The 20,702-nt window shown below is 42.2% G+C and overlaps 1 protein-coding gene across 2 annotated transcripts in view; it reads left to right on the top strand.

Annotated features, from left to right (window-relative positions):
- Positions 1–20,702, top strand: part of LOC126458448 (EGF domain-specific O-linked N-acetylglucosamine transferase) — a 146,212-nt gene that overhangs the window by 71,117 nt on the left and 54,393 nt on the right. Inside the window, exon 6 of one of the 2 annotated variants that reach the window (XM_050095512.1) lies at positions 5,598–5,869. In XM_050095512.1, the coding sequence (XP_049951469.1) occupies positions 5,598–5,869 (272 nt within the window). Of the gene's footprint in view, positions 1–5,594; positions 5,870–20,702 lie in introns of both variants that reach the window. The other variant, XM_050095511.1, reaches the window with a different exon arrangement.

Here is a 20,702-nt window from a genome sequence, read left to right as displayed (position 1 = left end):
TAGTCATTGTCCATGTCATCAGGATGTAGTGGAAACATGGTGTCCATCGTCGTCATCGCCTCACGCCCATGCATCAAGAAAAATGGCGTAAATCCTGTGGTGTCTTGTTTGCCAGTGTTGTAGGCAAACATCACGAAAGGTAGCACCTCATCCCAGTTGCTCTGCTCAACACTGACGAACATTGATAGCATGTCGTCTAAGGTCTTATTAAGGCGTTCAGTGAGCCCGTTAGTTTGTGGATGGTTGGCAGTCGTCATGTGATGAGTAATATTGCACCAATGGTTTATCTCTGTCACAAGATTCGATTGAAAAACTTTCCCTCAATCCATAATTAACAACCTTGGGTTACTGTGTTGAAATACAATGTCTTCTACGATGAATTTGGCTACCTTGAATGCTTCGGCTGTTTTCATGGATTTTGTAATGGCATGGCGTGTCAGATAATCAGTGCAAACAGTAATCCATTTATTGCTACTAGCAGACATTGGAAATCATCCAAGGAGGTCAATCCCAATACGCTGGAAAGGCGTTTTGGCTGGTGGAATCGGTATGAGTCGGCCAGGTGATTTCTGAGGAACTGCCTTTCTCCTCTGGCACTCTCAACAGTGTGACACATAGTGATGGACACTCCTAAATAAACCTGGCCAGAAAAATCTCTTGCGGATCCTATCGTATGTCTTAATAAATCCTAAATGTCCGGCCTCAGGTGGGTCATGGAAGTTCTGTAGAACATCTAAGTGCATGTGTTTAGGAATCAATGGTAGCCACCTCTTTCCAAACGGATCAAAGTTTTTCTTGCAAAGTAATCCAATAACTACCTTAAATTGTGCTTTCACATCCTCTGACTGATTTAAGGCAAGCATAATTTGAGGTATCTTGCCATCCTCCTTCTGCGCAGCAGAGAGATCCTGGAGTGCAGCGAGACAGTCACTATCTTCATCAAAGTCTTGATGGTCTTGCAGAGGGTTTCTTGAGAGACAGTCGGCATCTTGGTGTTTTCTTCCACTTTTGAACACTATGGTAATGTCATACTCTTGAAGACATAGTGCCCACCTGGCGAGTCGTCCTGTTGGATCCTTACGACCTGCCAACCATCAAAATGAATGATGGTCTGTAGCAACCGTGAATGGCCTTCTATAGAGATACTGTCGAAATCTGCACATGGCCCAGATCATAGCATGACACTCTCTTTGTATAGCTGAGTAGTTTCTCTCAGCTTTTGTAAGTGTCCTAGAAGCATAGGCTATAAACTTCTCTTTTCCATCCAAAATCTGCACCAGAACAGTGCCGACCCCATACCCACTGGAATCTGTGTGTAGTTCTGTAGGTGCTCTCTCATCATACAGACCAAGTACAGGGTCAGTCATCAGAGCTTTTCGCAGCACATCATGAGAATATTGTTGAGCACCACCTCAGATAAATTTAGCAATGACTTTTAACAGTTCGTGGAGTGGCCTGGCTTTGATACAAAAGTCTTTGATAAAATGATGGTAATAAGAACATAATCCAAGGAAGCTTCTCACATCTCTAATATTTTTAGGAATAGGAAATTCCGTTATAGATCTCACCTTTTCTGGGTCTGGCCGCACACCTTCGTTTGACACAAGGTGTCCAAGTATTTTGATTTCTTTTGCTTCAAAGTGACACTTTTTTGGATTAAGTTTCAGTCCAGCTTGTTGGAGACACTTAAAAAAGACCCTCAGTCTTTTTATGTGTTCATCAAATGTCTCTGAGAACACTATAATGTCATCTTAATAAGAAAGACACATCGTCCACTGCAGGTGACTTAGAAGATTATCCATCATCCGTTCAAAAGTTGTTGGTGCATTACACAAACCAAACGACATTATCTTAAACTCATAAGGCCCTCAGAGTTGATGAATGTAGTTTTCTCATGACCAGCTTCATCTACTTTGATCTGCCAGTATCCCAAGTACATGTCCATGGTTGATAAAAACTTAGCCCCCTTCAGACACTTTAGAGTATCATCAATTTGTGGAAGAGGGTAAACGTCCTTTTTAATTATCTTATTAAGCTTCCTGTAATCAACACAAAAGCACCAGCTGCCATCCTTCTTCCTGATGAGAACCACTGGTGACAACCATGGGCTCTGCAAAGGCTGAATGATGTCATTGCAAAGGCTGAATGATGTTATTCTTCATCACTTTCTCTCCCTCGTCGCAAATTATTCGATGTTCTGTTGCTGACACACGGTATGCCCTCTGGCTTATTGTTTGATGGTCTCCAGTGCTGATCTGGTGCTTCACCATTGATTTGTCTAGTTCGCTCTACACCTGTGGATTGAAGCATTCAGAGAACTCTTGAAGAGTGGCAAGCAGCTTCTTCTGTTGTTCCTTAGTGAGATCTGGTGAGAGTCAAGCTAGAAGATCTTCCCCCGTAGTGGTAACGCTAAATTCACCCACAGACTCTGCATGGGAGGTTTCTATGATGGTCAGCTGTTCTTCAATTAACAGCTCAGCGTTTGCTACGCGCATGTGTCTTGGAAGGATCTGCGTTTCTCGGCGACAGTTAACTATCCACAATTCACCAAATCTGTTCTTAAACAAGACAACAGAGGCTGGGATGACCAAGTTATTCTTCAGTGGTATGCTTCTCTTACATTCCGCTACAAGATCCATGGGTTGATGCATGGCTTGACACATGACTGTTACCTTTCTAGCGCTGACTGCAGGAATGATCACTTCATCCAGCACACACAATCTCCACACACTCGGATGTGCATCTTCCTGTCCACAGTATCTCATCTCTTCTAGCATAATCTTCAAGCTACCACAATCTGTAATTGCCTGAGAACCTGAGAAGCTTTCAAAAAGTCCCATCTGAGAATGACATCATGACCACACTTTTGTAAGACGATGAATTCTAAGGGCTGTGTATGGCCACTTATACCCACACGAATGACACATCTTCCTGTAGGTTTTACATATTTCCCATTAGCCACCTTCAGCAGAGATGTTTTGTTGTCGACGAATACAGTATTCTGCAACTGGTGACAGCACTTCTCCGAAATGACTGAATATGATGGTCCAGAGTCCACAAGAGCTTGGGCTGGTTGGCCATGCAAGAGGATATCGACGTAGTTTCCTATTATTTTTGTAGTGATTGATGGCAGAGGATTTTTCTCTTCAGTGGCCTCACCTCCAAGGAAGGCCGCACCCTTTAGTTTTCCAGGTTGCGGTGGCTAGGTGATTGGCTAGAGCTTATAAATGGTGATGGAGACCTTGATCAGTGTGTTGGGGAGCATCCTCTCCATCAGCTAGCTTGCGGTGATGGTGACCTACATCATCTTGCACCCACATGTTCTTGTTCATCTTCATCGTCCCGGAGTTGGCGTCGGCTAAGATCGGTCTGCTGCCTTCTGGTGTGGGCATCATCAAATATCCACTGCCTTTCTCAACAATAGTGCACCACATGTCCTGGCCATCCACAGTGGGAACATACTGGTTGGTTATCCTGGGCCCTCCAGTTGTCAGTCTTCCTTGGTGCCCAAACTGGTTCCTCATGTGGCATTGTAGGAACATAACTTCACCTGGGTCTCGACTTTTTTACTTTTTTAAATGGAAATGAAGGACAAGAGATTGGGTTCAATGTCTGTTCCACTTCCTCCCTTATGACCTCTTGAAGAGTCTTGGTTTTTTCCTCGCCGTGCAATCCAAGTGCCTTCTGCACTTCCTCTCTCACTATCTGACAAAGAGCACTTGTGAAATCAGTTTCTTCCTCCATCACAGAGATTGATACAATGTTTGGAAGCCATTCAAACTTCTTCCATTTAATTCTTTTTTGATGCATTGTGTCAATATACTGGGACCATTTTATGAATTCATCTGCTGTCGAAACCTCTTCCAGGAGTAGGGCTTGGTAGATGTCCTCGGCAACACCCTTCATGAGATGTGCAACCTTATCTTCTCCATTCTAGGATCCACTATTGTACACAGCTCCAACATGTCTTGAATGTAGGATGCTGTCATTTCTCCTGGACACTGTGCCCTGCACTTTAATTTATCTTCAGTCTTCCACTTCTGTCGTTGTGTGTTGCCGAAATACTTGCGCAGTTCCACCTGGAATACTTCCCAGCTTGTGAACTTCTCCTCGTTGTTCTCATACCATTGCTTGGCAGTGCCCTCCAAGTAGAAAAATACGTTAGCCAAACACATGGTGTCATCCCATTTGTTAAATTTGGCTATACGCTCATATACCTTCAGTCACTTGTTTGGATCTTGGCCATCATCACCAGAGAACCCGGAAGGATATCTCATGTGGTGGCACACAGTTACTGTCATTGTAATGTCCTCTTCTTTTTCTGTCTCCAATAGACTGTGATCTGTTGAATATAGCTCGAACTCCGGTTTCTCGTTACATAAATGGCAGCTCTGTCGTGGCCTGATATGAGCCACTGCCTCGTCGATAATGTGCGGTATCACAAGTTCCAATACTCGGCGCCTCCACCAGAATAATGTCATGTAGAAGAAGGTGTAAGTAGATGAATGACGAACACTAACTTCACTTAATGAAGGTTTATTCAGCACTTGCACATACAAGAGCACGGAGCGAACTGCCTCCGGCAAGAACACATAGATATATATACAGCTACAGAACATTCCAGTACAATGATTCTTGCCATTTGTGGATACTTCTAGAATGTTCTTGAACTGAATATAGAAATTAAAATTTTGCAGTTCAGGTGAGTTTTGAACTCACGACCCTCCATGCAACAATCTAGTATCATAACCACTCCACTACGGTGACTGTGCTACTCAGCTTCTTCTGTGACAATATGCTTGATAGATTCATTTGATTTACTGTTACACACCTTCTATTTTCATTATGATGCATGACACCTGTTCCTTTGGACATGTCTGAAAGAACAGATACCATGCATTCATATAATTGATTCACCTCAGTGGGCAATAAATCCACAACCCTTAATGCAGATGCACAATATCATTCGACCTCATGCAGGAATTTAAAATTAGCGAGCGCGGAGGACATGGATGGGGACAGTGGTTTGGAGGCGCTAGGTGGGGATGTCGTTCAGCTGGGGGACATGCCAATATAGTCTGTGTGTTAGCGATAAACACTGTATCCGGATGGTGCAGTGGTTAACGCAACTGCCTTGTAAGCAGGAGACCCCAGGTTCAAATCCCGGCCTGGCACAAACTTTCACTCATCGCTGTCAGTTCCACACAAAGTCCTGGTGCAGCTGATATCATCAGTTCCTTTCCTTTCCTTTCCTTTCCTTTCCTGTCTCCCCCCTCCACCTTCAATTTATATAACCTTGTACTTTTATTTCTCAGGATAACATGTTGACCATTATTAGTTTAGTGTGTTTAAACTGATTTTTGTTATTGGGGGTTGCCCTTTTGAAAAACCAATTATCACTAGATTTACTCACTTTTTGTGGTTTGGCATTAAACATCATTGATATATGTACATTTTCATGCATTCTTTCAAAACTTTAGACTTTTTTCTGACTTAAGTGATATGAAGTAATGAGATTCATGTAATTTTCTTATTTTATGTATGTTGTGTAGTTAATGGGTATGTATATTACTAATGGTGTTGTTTTGTTGCAGCAGTCAACATGTACCATCATTTCTGTGATTTTTTCAACTTGTATGCGTCATTGCACATAAATTCTTCTCATCCAAGTGCTTTTTCTACTGATGTCCATATACTCATATGGGAAAGCTTTACATATCAGTCAAGTTTTAAAAGTGTGTGGGAAGCATTCACATCAAATCCTCTCTGGGATCTGAAAACATTTCGTGGTGAAAAAGTATGCTTCAGGAATGTAGTATTTCCACTTCTTCCAAGGATGATATTTGGATTATTCTACAATACACCAATTGTGAGTTCAAATCATATAGTGAAAAACTGCATCATTAGTAAATAGAATATTTTTGTTTCATCTTTCATAACATAATTTCCCCTTGTGTGTGTGTGTGTGTGTGTGTGTGTGTGTGTGTGTGTGAGAGAGAGAGAGAGAGAGAGAGAGAGAGAGAGAGAGAGACAGAGAGAGAGACTCACAATCAATGTAATTTTTCATGGTTTTTCATGTGGGCAAAGCAAGGAAAAACAACTGAATGAAGGAAACTTCTAGATAATCTCTAGAGCAACAACAAGTACCAGTGAATACTGACAAAAGAAAGAATGGAGTGGAATGACAACATTAATAATGAATTTTGTGATTGAGACAAAAAAATATAAAATATCAAAGACAATACCTAAATTGCTGTTTTTTTAGTTCACTTATTAACAATTCCATTTAAATATATGAATTTCTCTGTTATTTGATAGAAAAATTGAAATTAATAATGTTGGAAATAAAAAAGTGATCATTTTATTCGCTGGAGAGTTTTGAGGCATGTTGTATTCTTGTAAGTTTTCTGTGGTGGTGTAAATATTATTGACCAGTTTGTCAAGCCATATCATATTGCTGGTGATTCATTTAAGTAGTGCCTTAATTTTGGTACAAAAGTAAATTGACCAATTTGTATGATGTTGTATTTTAGAAAATACAATAATAGTAATTCCTTGGTAGAATAAAGATAATGGAGGGAGCAGATATAACAACTCACCACACAGCTGAGTCACTGAGTGGTTGGCACGCATATTAAAACAAACAAAAATTGCTAACTTTTGTATACACACACACATCCACACAAGCACACACATTCTCTCTCTTTCCCTCTGCATGGGCATACTGACAATGATAGGTCAGTGTAGCTGGCCAATATTTTCGTATTTTGAGACTGGCTTAATAAATAAAAGAGAGAAAAATTAATATGGTAATTTTAATGCTTCAGATGTTGTACATAGCCTCCCTCCACTTGATTGCAATGAACAAAATGTAGATGCAGCCATGTGAAACTGCCAGAAAAGTTCTTCTTTGGAATGTTGTTCAACTTGCACATCAGATTGGCATGAATGTTGATCGTTTAACACTACATGTGAATTTCTGCACTTTCTCATTTTGTGAGAGGTTTGTATCGATTACACCAAGCCTTGTTACCCATGATGCTATTTTCCAGAAAATAATTGTCTATGTTATGCATTCAAATCAAGTGGTGGCAGGGATCCACATGTCACCGTTTTTCTTAGGGAGTCAAGGTGTGTGGGACAGGCTTGAATTAGAGATGTTGCTCCATTGAGATTTGTGACACAATAACGTTGAAACACTATGGGTACAAGTCCATTATTTTACACTGCCTGATCACAGTTGACTGGTCAAATGCACAGCTATTGTTTACAATTGTTAGTTCAAGCTGCCCCCATAGTTATTGCACTGATGTCGCATATACACCAAGAGTGAAACCAGTCTTGGAACGTTTTGGATGACCAGTAGTGCATAGTAGTGGACAAAATATACATAAGGTGGCTCCTCCTAACCTGGGCTCTGACTCATTTTCACTTATCTTTTCTCTGTCCAAACTTTCCTTGCTAACTTTTCCCCTTTCTTTAGAATAAGCCTGTGTTTCTCAAAAATTATTTGTTGTGGTCAGGCATTGATCCCATGTTAGTGAAGGACTCAGACGTTCATGGGTCAGGATTAGCTTCTGCTTCCCCAAAGGCTCAGGATTGCAGAGTTGGTGGTGGCTGAACCACATGGCAGACAATTAATGAAACCTCCTTGAATACAGCAGCAGGCAGGAGGTTACTGCTTATCAGTGATGTTGGCAACGGCCAGTGTGCTGAGAGTTGGGATCAGCAACTGCCATCTCAGGAGCCAGAGCAGCATGCACCACCAGCGATGGGCAGTGTGTCAGTTGCAGTCTGTGTGCGTTGTGATTACCAAGTACCATACTGGGACAGATAGCATTCAAAAAATAACATCCAGCACTAGTCGAAGATGTATGCCCACTGGGTAGAGGTCAGCAACAATGAAAGCCTTCAGGAACTGATGTATAGTTATAGACAGACTCGGCCACCCACAGCCTGGGCTCGAACATGCGTTCCACTAGAGAGGTGGCCACCAGCTGGAGGTAGTCACCCAACAGGAGACCCAGCAGTGTAAAGAACCCACGTTGTCTGCATATAGGCTCTAGCTCAGGTGGCTGCCTGCTGCTGCAGCAGATGAATATCTTGGGTAGATGAGTGAATACTTCATTGGGTTTTGCATTAGTCTCCATCTTGAAGTCAGCAGCTGATGGAGATGGTGATGGATGGCATCTGTACACACCTGGATACAGTTATGTACGGAGAATGTAGACAATCATCTGAGAACAACTGACCACTTTTTGGACACAAAAACTTATGCTGTACAATTTGGTATAAAAGTAAAAAGTTTTCCTCATCTTCATACTCTTATTTTTAGTGTAATCCACATGGCTAAATGGCTGTTTCTTAATACTAAACATTATTTGCTAGGGTTAGCCCAGCCGTGGGCAAGGGATGCACTGGAAACTCAACAGTTTTGCCAATTTTCCTCTTAAAGTAGACATAGAATACACAAAGCTAGGTCAGAGCCACAGCAGTACTGGAAACTGAAACACTTATGGCCATAATCCTATTGCACTGCTCACTATGGTACTGCTGAACGTCCTGAAACATTTTTTCGACACTAATACAACTTTTCTGTGTGGCTTCAGTTCATCGAGCAAGTGGAGAAGGTTTTAGAGTGTTCCATATTGGAAACACGTCTAACAGCTTTTCCGGCGAATACAATAAGGGCTGTGTCATATTCCTTGAAGTTTTTTGGTGGTAGTAGCTGGGAGACAGAAAATAGCCCCACTATATCACAGACCTGAGTCGAAACAAGGCCCCGGGAGTAGACAACATTCCATTAGAACTACTGATGGCCTTGGGAGAGCCAGTCATGACAAAACTCTACCATCTGGTGAGCAAGATGTATGAGACAGGCGAAATACCCTCAGACTTCAAGAAGACTATAATAATTCCAATCCCAAAGAAAGCAGGTGTTGACAGATGTGAAAATTACCGAACTATCAGCTTAATAAGTCACAGTTGCAAAATACTAGCGCGAATTCTTTACAGACGAATGGAAAAACTGGTAGAAGCGGGCCTCGGGGAAGATTGGTTTGGATTCCATAGAAATGTTGGAACACGTGAGGCAATACTAACCTTACGACTTATCTTAGAAGGAAGATTAAGAAAAGGCAAACCTACGTTTCTAGCATTTGTAGACTTAGAGAAAGCTTTTGACAATGTTAACTGGAATACTCTCTTTCAAATTCTGAAGGTGGCAGGGGTAAAATACAGGGAGCAGAAGGCTATTTACAATTTGTACAGAAAGCAGATGGCAGTTATAAGAGTCGAGGGGCATGAAAGGGAAGCAGTGGTTGGGAAAGGAGTGAGACAGGGTTGTAGCCTCTCCCCAATGTTATTCAATCTGTATATTGGGCAAGCAATAAAGGAAACAAAAGAAAAATTCAGAGTAGGTATTAAAATTCATGGAGAAGAAGTAAAAACTTTGAGGTTTGCCGATGACATTGTAATTCTATCAGAGACAGCAAAGGACTTGGAAGATCAGTTGAACAGAATGGACAGTGTCTTGAAAGGAGGATATAAGATGAACATCAACAAAAGCAAAACGAGGATAATGGAATGTAGTCGAATTAAGTCGGGTGATGCTGAGGGAATTAGATTAGGAAATGAGATACTTAAAGTAGTAAAGGAGTTTTGCTATTTAGGGAGTAAAATAACTGATGTTGGTCGAAGCAGAGAGGATATAAAATGTAGACTGGCAATGGCAAGGAAATCGTTTCTGAAGAAGAGAAATTTGTTAAAATCGAGTATAGATTTAAGTGTCAGGAAGTCGTTGCTGAAAGTATTTGTATGGAGTGTAGCCATGTTTGGAAGTGAAACATGGACGATAACTAGTTTGGACAAGAAGAGAATAGAAGCTTTCGAAATGTGGTGCTACAGAAGAATGCTGAAGATAAGGTGGGTAGATCACGTAACTAATGAGGAGGTACTGAATAGGATTGGGGAGAATAGAAGTTTGTGGCACAACTTGACTAGAAGAAGGGATCGGTTGGTAGGACATATTTTGAGGCATCAAGGGATCACAAATTTAGCATTGGAGGGCAGCGTGGAGGGTAAAAATCATAGAGGGAGACCAAGAGATGAATACACTAAGCAGATTCAGAAGGATGTAGGTTGCAGTAGGTACTGGGAGATGAAGAAGCTTGCACAGGATAGAGTAGCATGGAGAGCTGCATCAAACCAGTCTCAGGACTGAAGACCACAACAACAACAACAACATATCACAGGTTGCACCATTAATTAGTATACAACTACTTTCCAATTCTACCCTTGTCATTCCCTTGGGTCAACCTTGTTTGTAACAATTTATAATCACTATCTCCATTTGCCTCCCCCCCTGAACCATGGACCTTGCCGTTGGTGGGGAGGCTTGCGTGCCTCAGCGATACAGATAGCCATACCGTAGGTTGAGAGGCCAGACGAATGTGTGGTTCCTGAAGAGGGGCAGCAGCCTTGTCAGTAGTTGCAGGGGCAACAGTCTGGATGATTGACTGAAATGGCCTTGTAACACTAACCAAAATGGCCTTGCTGTGCTAATACTGCAAACGGCTGAAAGCAAGGGAAAACTATGGCCGTAATTTTTTCACGAGGGCATCCAGCTTTACTGTATGGATAAATGATGATGGCATCCTCGTGGGTAAAATATTCCGGAGGTAAAATAGTCCCCCATTAGGATCTCAGGGCGGGGACTACTCAGGAGGATGTTGTTATCAAGAGAAAGAAAACTGGCGTTCTACATATCGGAGTGTGGAATGTCAGATCCCTTAATCGGGCAGGTAGGTTAGAAAATTTAAAAAGGAAAGTGGATAGGTTAAAGTTAGATATAGTGGGAATTAATGAAGTTCGGTGGCAGGAGGAACAAGACTTCTGGTCAGGTGAATACAGGGTTATAAATACAAAATCAAATAGGGGTAATACAGGAGTAGGTTTAATAATGAATAGGAAAATAGGAATGCAGGTAAGCTACTACAAACAACACAGTGAACACATTATTCTGGCCAAGATAGATACGAAGCCCACACCTAACACAATAGTACAAGTTTATATGTCAACTAGTTCCGCAGATGACAAAGAGATTGATGAAATGAATGATGAGATAAAAGAAATTATTCAGATAGTGAAGGGAGACAAAAATTTAATAGTCACGGGTGACTTGAACTCGACAGTAGGAAAAGGAGAGAAGGAAACGTAATAGGTGAATATGGAATGGGAGTAAGGAATGAAAGAGGAAGCCATCTGGTAGAATTTTGTACAGAGCATAACTTAATCATAGCTAACACTTGGTTCAAGAATCATAAAAGAAGGTTGTATATATGGAAGAAGCCTGGAGATACTGGAAGGTATCAGATAGATTATATAATGGTAAGACAGAGATTCAGGAACCAGGTTTTAAATTGTAAGACATTTCCAGGGGCTGATGTGGACTCTGACCACAATCTACTGGTTATGAACTATAGATTAAAACTGAAGAAATTGCAAAAAGGTAGGAAATTGAGGAAATGTGACCTGGATAAACTGAAAGAACCAGAGGTTGTAGAGAGCTTCAGGGAGAGCATTATGGAACGATTGACAAGAATGGGGGAAAGAAGTACAGTAGAAGAAGAATGGGTAGCTTTGGGAGATGAAATAGTGAAGGTAGCAGAGGACCAAGTAGGTAAAAAGACAAGTGCTAATAGAAATCCTTGGGTAACAGAAGAGATATTGAATTTAATTGATGAAAGGAGAAAATACAAAAATGCAGTAAATGAAACTGGCAAAAAGGAATACAAACGTCTCAATAATGAGATCGACAGGAAGTGCAAAATGGCTAAGCAGGGATGGCTAGAGGACAAATGTAAGGATGTAGAGGCACACATCACTAAGGGTAAGATAGATATTGCCTACAGGAAAATTAAAGAGACCTTTAGAGAAAAGAGATCCACTTGTATGAATGTCAAGAGCTCAGATGGAAAACCAGTTGTACGGAAAGAAGGGAAAGCAGGAAGGTGGAAGGAGTATATAGAGGGTCTATACTAGGGTGATGTTTTTGAGGACAATATTATAGAAATGGAAGAGAAAGTAGATGAAGATGAAATGGGACATTGATACTGCGTGAAGAGTTTGACAGAGCACTGAAAGATCTAAGTCAAAACGAGGCCGCGGGAGTAGACAACATCCCATTAGAACTAATGACAGCCTTGGGAGAGCCAGGCCTAACAAAACTCTACCATTTAGTGAGCAAGATGTATGAGACAGGCGAAATGCCCTCAGACTTCAAGAAGAATATAATAATTCCAATCCCAAAGAAAGCAGGTGTTGACAGATGTGAACATTACCGAACTATCAGTTTAGTAAGCCACGGCTGCAAAATACTAACATGAATTCTTTACAGATGAATGGAAAAACTGGTAGAAGCCGACCTCGAGGAAGATCAGTTTGGATTCCGTAGAAATGTTGGAACACATAAGGCAATACTGACCCTACGACTTATCTTAGAAAGTAGATTAAGGAAAGGCAAACCTACATTTCTAGCATTTGTAGACTTAGAGAAAGCTCTTGACAATGTTTAGTGGAATACTCTCTTTCAAATTCTGAAGGTGGCAGGGGTAAAATACAGGGAGCAAAAGGCTATTTACAATTTGTACAGAAACCAGATGGCAGTTATAAGAGTCGACGGGCATGAAAGGGAAGCAGTGGTTGGGAAGGGAGTGTGACAGGGTTGTAGCCTATCCCCGATGTTATTCAATCTGTATATTGAGCAAGCAGTGAAGGAAACAAAAGAAAAATATGGAGTAGGTATTAAAATCCATGGAGAAGGAATTAAAACTTTGAGGTTCGCCAATGACATTGTAATTCTGTCAGAGACAACAAAGGACCTGGAAGAGCAGTTGAACGGAATGGATAGTGTCTTGAAAGGAGGATATAAGATGAACATCAACAAAAGCAAAACGAGGATAATGGAATGTAGTCGAATTAAATCGGGTGATGCTGAGGGAATTAGATTAGGAAATGAGACACTTAAAGTAATAAAGGAGTTTTGCTATTTGGGGAGCAAAATAACTGATGATGGTCTAAGCAGAGAGGATACAAAATGTAGACTGGCAATGGCAAGGAAAGCATTTCTGAAGAAGAGAAATTTGTTAACATTGAGTTTAGATTTAAATGTCAGGAAGTCATTTCTGAAAGTATTTGTATGGAGTGTACCCACGTATGGAAGTGAAACGTGGATGATAAATAGATTAGACAAGAAGAGAATAGAAGCTTTCGAAATGTGGTGCTACAAAAGAATGCTGAAGATTGGATGGATAGATAACATAACTAATGAGGAGGTATTGAATAGAATTGGAGAGAAGAGAAATTTGTGACACAACTTGACTAGAAGAAGGGATCGGTTGGTAGGGCATATTCTGAGGCATCAAGGTTTCACCGATTTAGTATTGGAGGGCAGTGTGGGATGTAAATATCGTAGAGGGAGACCAAGAGATGAATACACTAAGCAGATTCAAAAGGAGCGTAGGTTGCAGTAGGTACTGGGAGATGAAGAAGCTTGCGCAGGATAGAGTAGCATGGAGAGCTGCATCAAACCAGTCTCAGGACTGAAGACCACAACAATAACAACATCTCCATTTGCCTGCTTAGCAGACTGGTAAAGTGCTTTCCTCCATGCAGTGAGCCCAGGTTCAATTCTCAGCGGGGTTGGAGATTTTCTCCACTCGCGGACTGCGTGTTGTGTTGTTCTCATCATCATCACGGGCATGTGAGTCGCCCAATGTGGCATCAACTGAAATAAGACTCGCATTCAGCGGCCAAAGTTCCCCTGATGGGGCCTTGCAGCTAGCAATGCCGTATGATCATTGAATTTTTTTATCACTATCTTTGTAGTAAGCAGAGAGTAAATCCAAAGCATTCTGATTGTTTGGTAGTTTGACATCCTACAGCATCTATTTTATGTAAAAACAACTGTGTTTCACATACTTGTGTGCCAGTCTGGACCATCTTGACTGACATATGGTAATTCTTTGCCTTTGGCATCGTCGGCATCAGTATGTAGCTTCCTTTCGCCTTGGAGATTAACAATACTTCTTGATTCTTCACCTGTGGGTATTTGTTCATAGCGCCCCATATTACTGGATGGGGGTGGATTGTAAAAGCTCGCAATATGTATCAACAGTGGCTACTGGGACTGAAATATATGAAGTCTGGCCCTGTCAGTGTTAATTTCAGTTATTGACATGTGATAAAACAAATTGTAAGTGAGAACCCTGCGTGGGTTTCCAGTACTGCACCCTTCACAGGCCAGCTAGCAACTACCTTGAAGGTAGCAGTGTAGAACTCAATTGTCCATGTATGGCATGATGTACCACTTCCTGCAATGCTTGTCATTTCCACTCTTACATCCCCAATGCAACTTGCTAGTGATCCGTATTTTCACATCTAGTAAATTTAGTTAGATTTGTGTTGTGTCTAAATCTTGGCTGACTGTGCCCATATTTGTCTTCATAGATGCTGTTAGCTTAATACTTAACTCCCGTACTGTCTGAGTATTATTCAATGTGCTTTGCTGTAGATTTGGCAGTTGTCATGTATGTCACTCTACAGTTGCTGTGTTGCTGTCCACTCTCTCTTGCACTTGCCCAGAAGTGCTATTTAATTCCCTGGTATCATCAGTATCTGTTGTTCTGAATACTGTCTTCAATAATTCCCCACTTACATTTGGCTATATCCTCTTTTGACACAGCAACATGTGTAGTACAAAATATGTCACTTGGTGCAACTGTTCCAGGAATGCCCATATGAGAGCTGCAATCCTTGGTACTCCCCTTGGATCTCCTCTAATATTCTTTTCTCTGTGACTTCAAGATGCAATGTGGTGAATGTCTCCTCGAGCCTCCATACTTACTCCTCGCTTCCCACTGTGTAAATTAACTTCAGTACCCATTGGTGCCTGGAAAACAGCACCCCTCTTCCAAGTTGTTGATTGTGTAGTGTGTCCACTACTGCTCCTCCAAACCACTGTACTGCCATCAGAATAATTGCAAACATCATTGTTGTCAGTGCCACACAGGAGAAAGGAATCTGCTTCTCTTTCCTTCCCCCTTCCTCAAGGGTGGGTTATGTGGTTCATTGCCACACAGTGCACCCCATTACCATAGCATACCCTTATTTGAATTACCCACTATAACATCTAGCAATCCTATCACAAAAATCACAACAAAAATGTAGAATGAACCACCCTATAATAACAAATTGTAATGACTCCATTAAACTAGGAAAATGATGTAGCCATAAAGTGTTTCACAACAAAGTTGCACTGTATACTTCGTAAAACTTGATACTCACTGGCGCAACATCAGTGCATACTTCACCTTCCGTACTTCCTGTGCACTATCTTCTGTTTCCTTCCTTCCTTCTCTTCTTACCTTTAGCCTTCTTGATAGGTAACAGCACTGGCACTGTAATGTTTCTAGGGTACCTTTGGAAGGTTTAACTCATCCTATGTGGACAATGGAAGTTTCCACAGATAATTGCAACTTCACGTATATGACTTGATGTGGCCCTCCTAGTGCATAATAAATTTCTTCATTTTGCCCTTTAGTGTATAGGGCCTTGCTAACATGACACATTGGCCAACTCTGTACTTGGGTAACTTAGCATTACATTGCACCATTCTTTCCTGCCAGTCAGGGGCTTTATAATTTAATATTGTGCTTCCAGGTATTCTGCTAAGTTATTGTTTCCATTTTCACAATGTTTTGATGACCGACTCAGCCAACTTCTTCAGGTGCTGCAAGTTCTGTTGTTGTATGTACTCACTGCCTGGACTCCAACCAGCAAGTGGCTGAAGTAGCCACAGGTTCCTGGTTGTAGGGTTTCACATTCTTCCTCTGTCCTTGAAACCAGAGCAGAGAGGCCCTTGCAAAATCAAAGTCATCCAAGGAGATAGACAGACAAAAGAAGTCCTGTAAGATAAAGGAGATTCCAGTTGTTCCTTTGCCACTGGACTCACATGTTCTGACTCTGTACTTGAAGTGGAGTCCCTAGATGGCCCCAATGGCACAGGATATCCTCACACAACCTGCATTAGAACCGATGTTGTATTTATGCTGTATCCTGGCAACTGGTGGCAGCTGACAACCCTGGGGCATGAGCTGCCTCCTTGGGCCCTCCATGCCCCATCAGGATACTGACTGCATTATTCTCCAGTGGAACTGTAGTGGTTTTCTCCACCATCTGGCTGAGCTAAAATGTTTCTTGTAAGCTTCCCCTGCTATCTGCATTGCCCTCCAAGAAACTTGGTTCCCAGCATTGTGAATCCTACCCTCCATGGTTATCAAGGCTATTTCAAGAATTGAGTTGACTGTGGAATAGTGTCAGATTGTGGTTGTGTGTGCATTCTGGACTGTGTGTACAGTGAACACATGCCACTTGATATGACAATGGAAGCTTTGGCTGTTCATGTGAGGACGCCCTATATTTCACAGCCTGTAATGTGTATCTCCCTCCCAATGGCACAGTGACTCAGAACTTGGTGACTTCACTGATTTATTAGCTCCCTCACCCTACCTCATGTAGGGTGACTTCACTGTCCACAACATTTTGTGGTGAGGAATTATGACACTGAAAAACTGTCAAAACTGTGTTTGAAGAGCTCAATCCTCATCTCTTGAACACTGGTGCCATTCCCATAACTCAGTCTGGCATATGGATCTTATTCAGCCACTGATCTTTCCGGTTGCAGCCCTTGTCTTCTACCCTCCATCCATTGGAGAGTTCATATGACCTGTGTGGCAGTGATCATTTTATGATCATCCTGTCCCTTCCTCAGCATCACTCGCCTGGGCATCCACCCAGATGGGCTCTCAGCAATGATGACTGGGACCCCTTTGCCTCTGCCACTGCCCTTAGCACCCTGCCATGTGGAAACCTCAAAATTTTCAATTTGCTGTCACACTGCATCTTTTGCTAGTGGAGGATATCAAACTAACTGTCCACAACACAACCACAGCCATTCTATCAACAGCAGACTTAGCAATCCATCATTCCTCGGAATCCCCCCCTATTGGAAGGCATTACTTTGGTGGACTTCATAAATCACTGTCGCCATTAGAGATTGCAGACTGTCTCTCCAATGGCATAAGTGATGTCCATTGCTGGAGCACTTCATTGTCGGCATAAGTGATGTCCATTGCTGGAGCACTTCATTGTCTTTGAACAGATCTGTGCCCAAGTCTGCCACATAATAAAATAACAGCTACAAGAATGTTGGAACAATATGTTACTACCATTGGACTGTGTACCCCTCTTGTGGAAAGTTGAGTAAAATTTGATGCCTGTGTAAACACCAGTCCCCCACAAGTATACCTGGTGTCTCCCTGAATGGTATAGTCTACACTGACCCAAATGCTGTCTCTGAACATTTTGCTCTGCATTATGCTCAAGCCACTTTGTCTGAAAACTATCAGCCTGCATTTTGTGTCCTCAAACAGCAGGTGGAACGAATTCACATATTTTTACACTACAAATCACCTGGAACCATGTAATGCTCTGTTAAGTGGATGGAAATGCTCCAGTGCCATAGCACTTTGCCCTGACACAGCTCCAGGCCAGACCACATTTACAGCAGCTAAATGCTGAAACACCTATTGGTGAATTACCAACATCGCGTCCTTACTATTTTAAGATGTACCTGGAGCAAGAGTGAGTTCCCATCTCCATATCGTGAAAGCGTTACTATCCCACTACTGAAACTGGTTAAGGTCCCTCTCCCTCAAGAAGGAAGATATCACCTAATTAGCCTCACTGATGTTCTCTGCTATTTGCTGAAGACTTATGATACCACATGATGTCATCACATCCTCATTACCCTACTTGAGTGGGTCTCCAGGGTCTGCTCCCAGTTTTTGTCTGGAACTTCTTGTTGCACAATATTTTCAGAGTTCAAGGTGGTGCTTCCAACAGTATCCTCCCCCCCCCCCCCCCACCCCCCTTCCATTTTCCACCATACACAAGAGAACGGTGTGCTGTAGGGCTATGTATTGAGTGTGCCCCTTTTTCTAGTAGCTCTCAACCATTCCTGCAGCTGTGGGGACTGCATTGTCATGTTCCCTATATGCTGACAGTTTCAATTCCTATTGCTCCTCCACTGTGAGTGTTGGTGGACACCATGTGCAGTCTTGGGCTCTGACCCATAGCTTCTTGGTTTCAGCCACCAAGTCTTGCATCTTGCACTGCTGTCACCATTGTAAGTCCATTCACAACCGGAATTCTACCTTTGTGACCAATTGCTTAATGTGTTGGAGTCGTATCACTTTCTCAGACTGGTCTTCAATTCATGGTTCATGTGGCTTCCCCATCTTCACCAACTTAAGCAAACATACTTAATACCATTCGCTGCCTCAGTAACACCAGTGGCGGTGAAATCAGCTCTACACCTTTGCAGCTTTACAAAGCCCTGTCCTGTCCCATCTTGATTTGGGAGCATGGCATATGGCTCAGCAGCATTGCAAATGTTGGACCCGTAGACCATTGTGGTATCTGACTTGCTGACATGTGTCTTTTGAACCATCCTTGTGAATGGCCTACTCTCACAGTCCGGGGTCCCTCCACTACAGATCAGATGCCAACAACTACTGCTCAGCTGTGTAGTACACATTCAGTTCACCTCTGAGCATCCAAACCACCATGTTATTTTTCCTAGTAGGGAGATCCAGCTTCTACTACAACAGCCCAGGCCTGAAGTCTCGACTGCAGTTCGCAAAACTTGTCTCTGCTATGAACTCTAATTTCGCCCACTGTCGCCTGTTGTCAGGGAGCAATCAAGTATGCCATCATGGTGTGTATCCCTTCCTTGGGTCTGTCTCCATCTATCCTTTTGACCAAAAGAGTCTGGCAGAGTCAGAAATTGTAGAAACTGATGGCTTTAGGGTCAACGAATGAATCAGTTTTGTCCGCACACATGCAAGTTGAGGTGAACAACTTTCCTTGTCAGATGGATAGTGTATTCACTGCTGGATTGGTGGCCATCGCTCAAGCCCTCAGTCACATTCATTCTTGCACCTGCGAGTAATGCTTAATCCCTGAGTAGTCTTCAGACTATCAACCAGGGCTACCCTCAACACCCCTTGGTTGTGACTGTCCAGAATCTCCTTTCTGATCTCCATCAAGCTGGATGGTCAGTCATCTTTGTCTGGACCCGAGGTCACATTGGTATACCAGTGATGAACATGCTGACCTGTTGGCCATGTTGCCTACTGGAGGCTGACTTTGGAAGTGGGGTACTAGAACTGGACCTTCTGTTGACTCTCTAAGCCATCAATTGTTGGGGGCTTTGAGCACTAATTGATGTGACATGGTTTCTCTAAACAAAATGTGAGCAGTAAAGGGGACCATGGCCATGTGGCTCTTTCCTTTATGGTTCTCACAGGGGCTCTGTCGTTCTCTGTCAACTTCACTTTGGCCATACTTGGGTGACCTACACCCAATGACATGAGGATCCATCCCACTGTCAGTGTGGTGCCCATCTGATGGTGGCCCCACGTCCTAATCAATTGCCCCAGTTCGGCCACCTTAACTTTAAACTTGCTGACACACTGCATCTGGTGCTAGCGGATGATGCCAAACTAACTGATCTGATTTCACAGAGGTCCAGCCTGGCTTCTAGTGTTTCCACCTTTTAATTCCTCATATTCTTTTATGTCTGTCAATTTACTGTCTTGTCATCATTGTTCTCTTTCCAGATATTTTATCAGCTTGCCTATGCAGGTGTATCTCTCATCGCATAAAATGTCCCTGGGGCCTCCAACTGCTTCTGGGCAGAGCAACTTACCCACTTTCAATCTTTTACCCCTTCTCACTTTTACTTGCTTCGTTTTCTTGGTTTTATTGATTCTCGGTTACAATTGGTTTCATCAGGATTTGTCTTCTGTGTCTTTCCTACGTTCTCAGCTTGAGCCATATAGGATAAAGGGACTGATGACCTTGTTGTCTGGTCCCTTTAACCCCACCATTCCAGTCCAGACCAGGTTTTAGTATGTGCCTACTTCACCCACTCCATACATCCTTTAGCATTTTTCCAAAACGTTTATTGATTCCCCATTTTTCCCAATCTTGGATTTGATAACTTTTAAAAGCGATGGCATCATTCTACCATATACCACCTCATATGGCAAGGGCCTAAGATTGTTGTGCACTTTTGAGTTGTACACAGCTACTACATAGATAGATAAATGTCCCATTCATTGTTGTGACTATTCACATAAAACATAACATTTTGCTGGGAGTAGGGTGAACATGCTCAGGCCTCCCATTTGCCTGAGGGTGGAAGGTTATTAAATTTTGGATTTGTAATAGATGACACAATTGCTTAATTAGTTTGGACATGAAGATGGTGCTCTGATCAATACTTATTATGTCAGGTATGCCAAACTTCAACAACCAGTTGTTCACTATTGCTTGTGCTATTGTACTAGTTTGTTGATTTGGATGGAAATCATTGCAGCATACTGTGAAAAGTAGACTGAGATGGTTTACACACAGCAGTTACCCACCAGTGTCAGTTTCAGTGGTTATAAACTGTCACCCTATCATTTCAAATAGCTTAGATGCCTCTGGATACCTTCAAAGTGGTAGTTGTTTATGGCTAAAAGTGGCACATTGCACACATGGTATGCAATTCTTGACATAATTTTCAACATGGT

This window comes from Schistocerca serialis, chromosome 2 (assembly GCF_023864345.2).
Source record: "Schistocerca serialis cubense isolate TAMUIC-IGC-003099 chromosome 2, iqSchSeri2.2, whole genome shotgun sequence".
Taxonomy (NCBI): domain Eukaryota; kingdom Metazoa; phylum Arthropoda; class Insecta; order Orthoptera; family Acrididae; genus Schistocerca; species Schistocerca serialis.
Note: the sequence above shows the minus strand (reverse complement) of the source record. Positions and strands in the feature narration are given on the sequence as shown.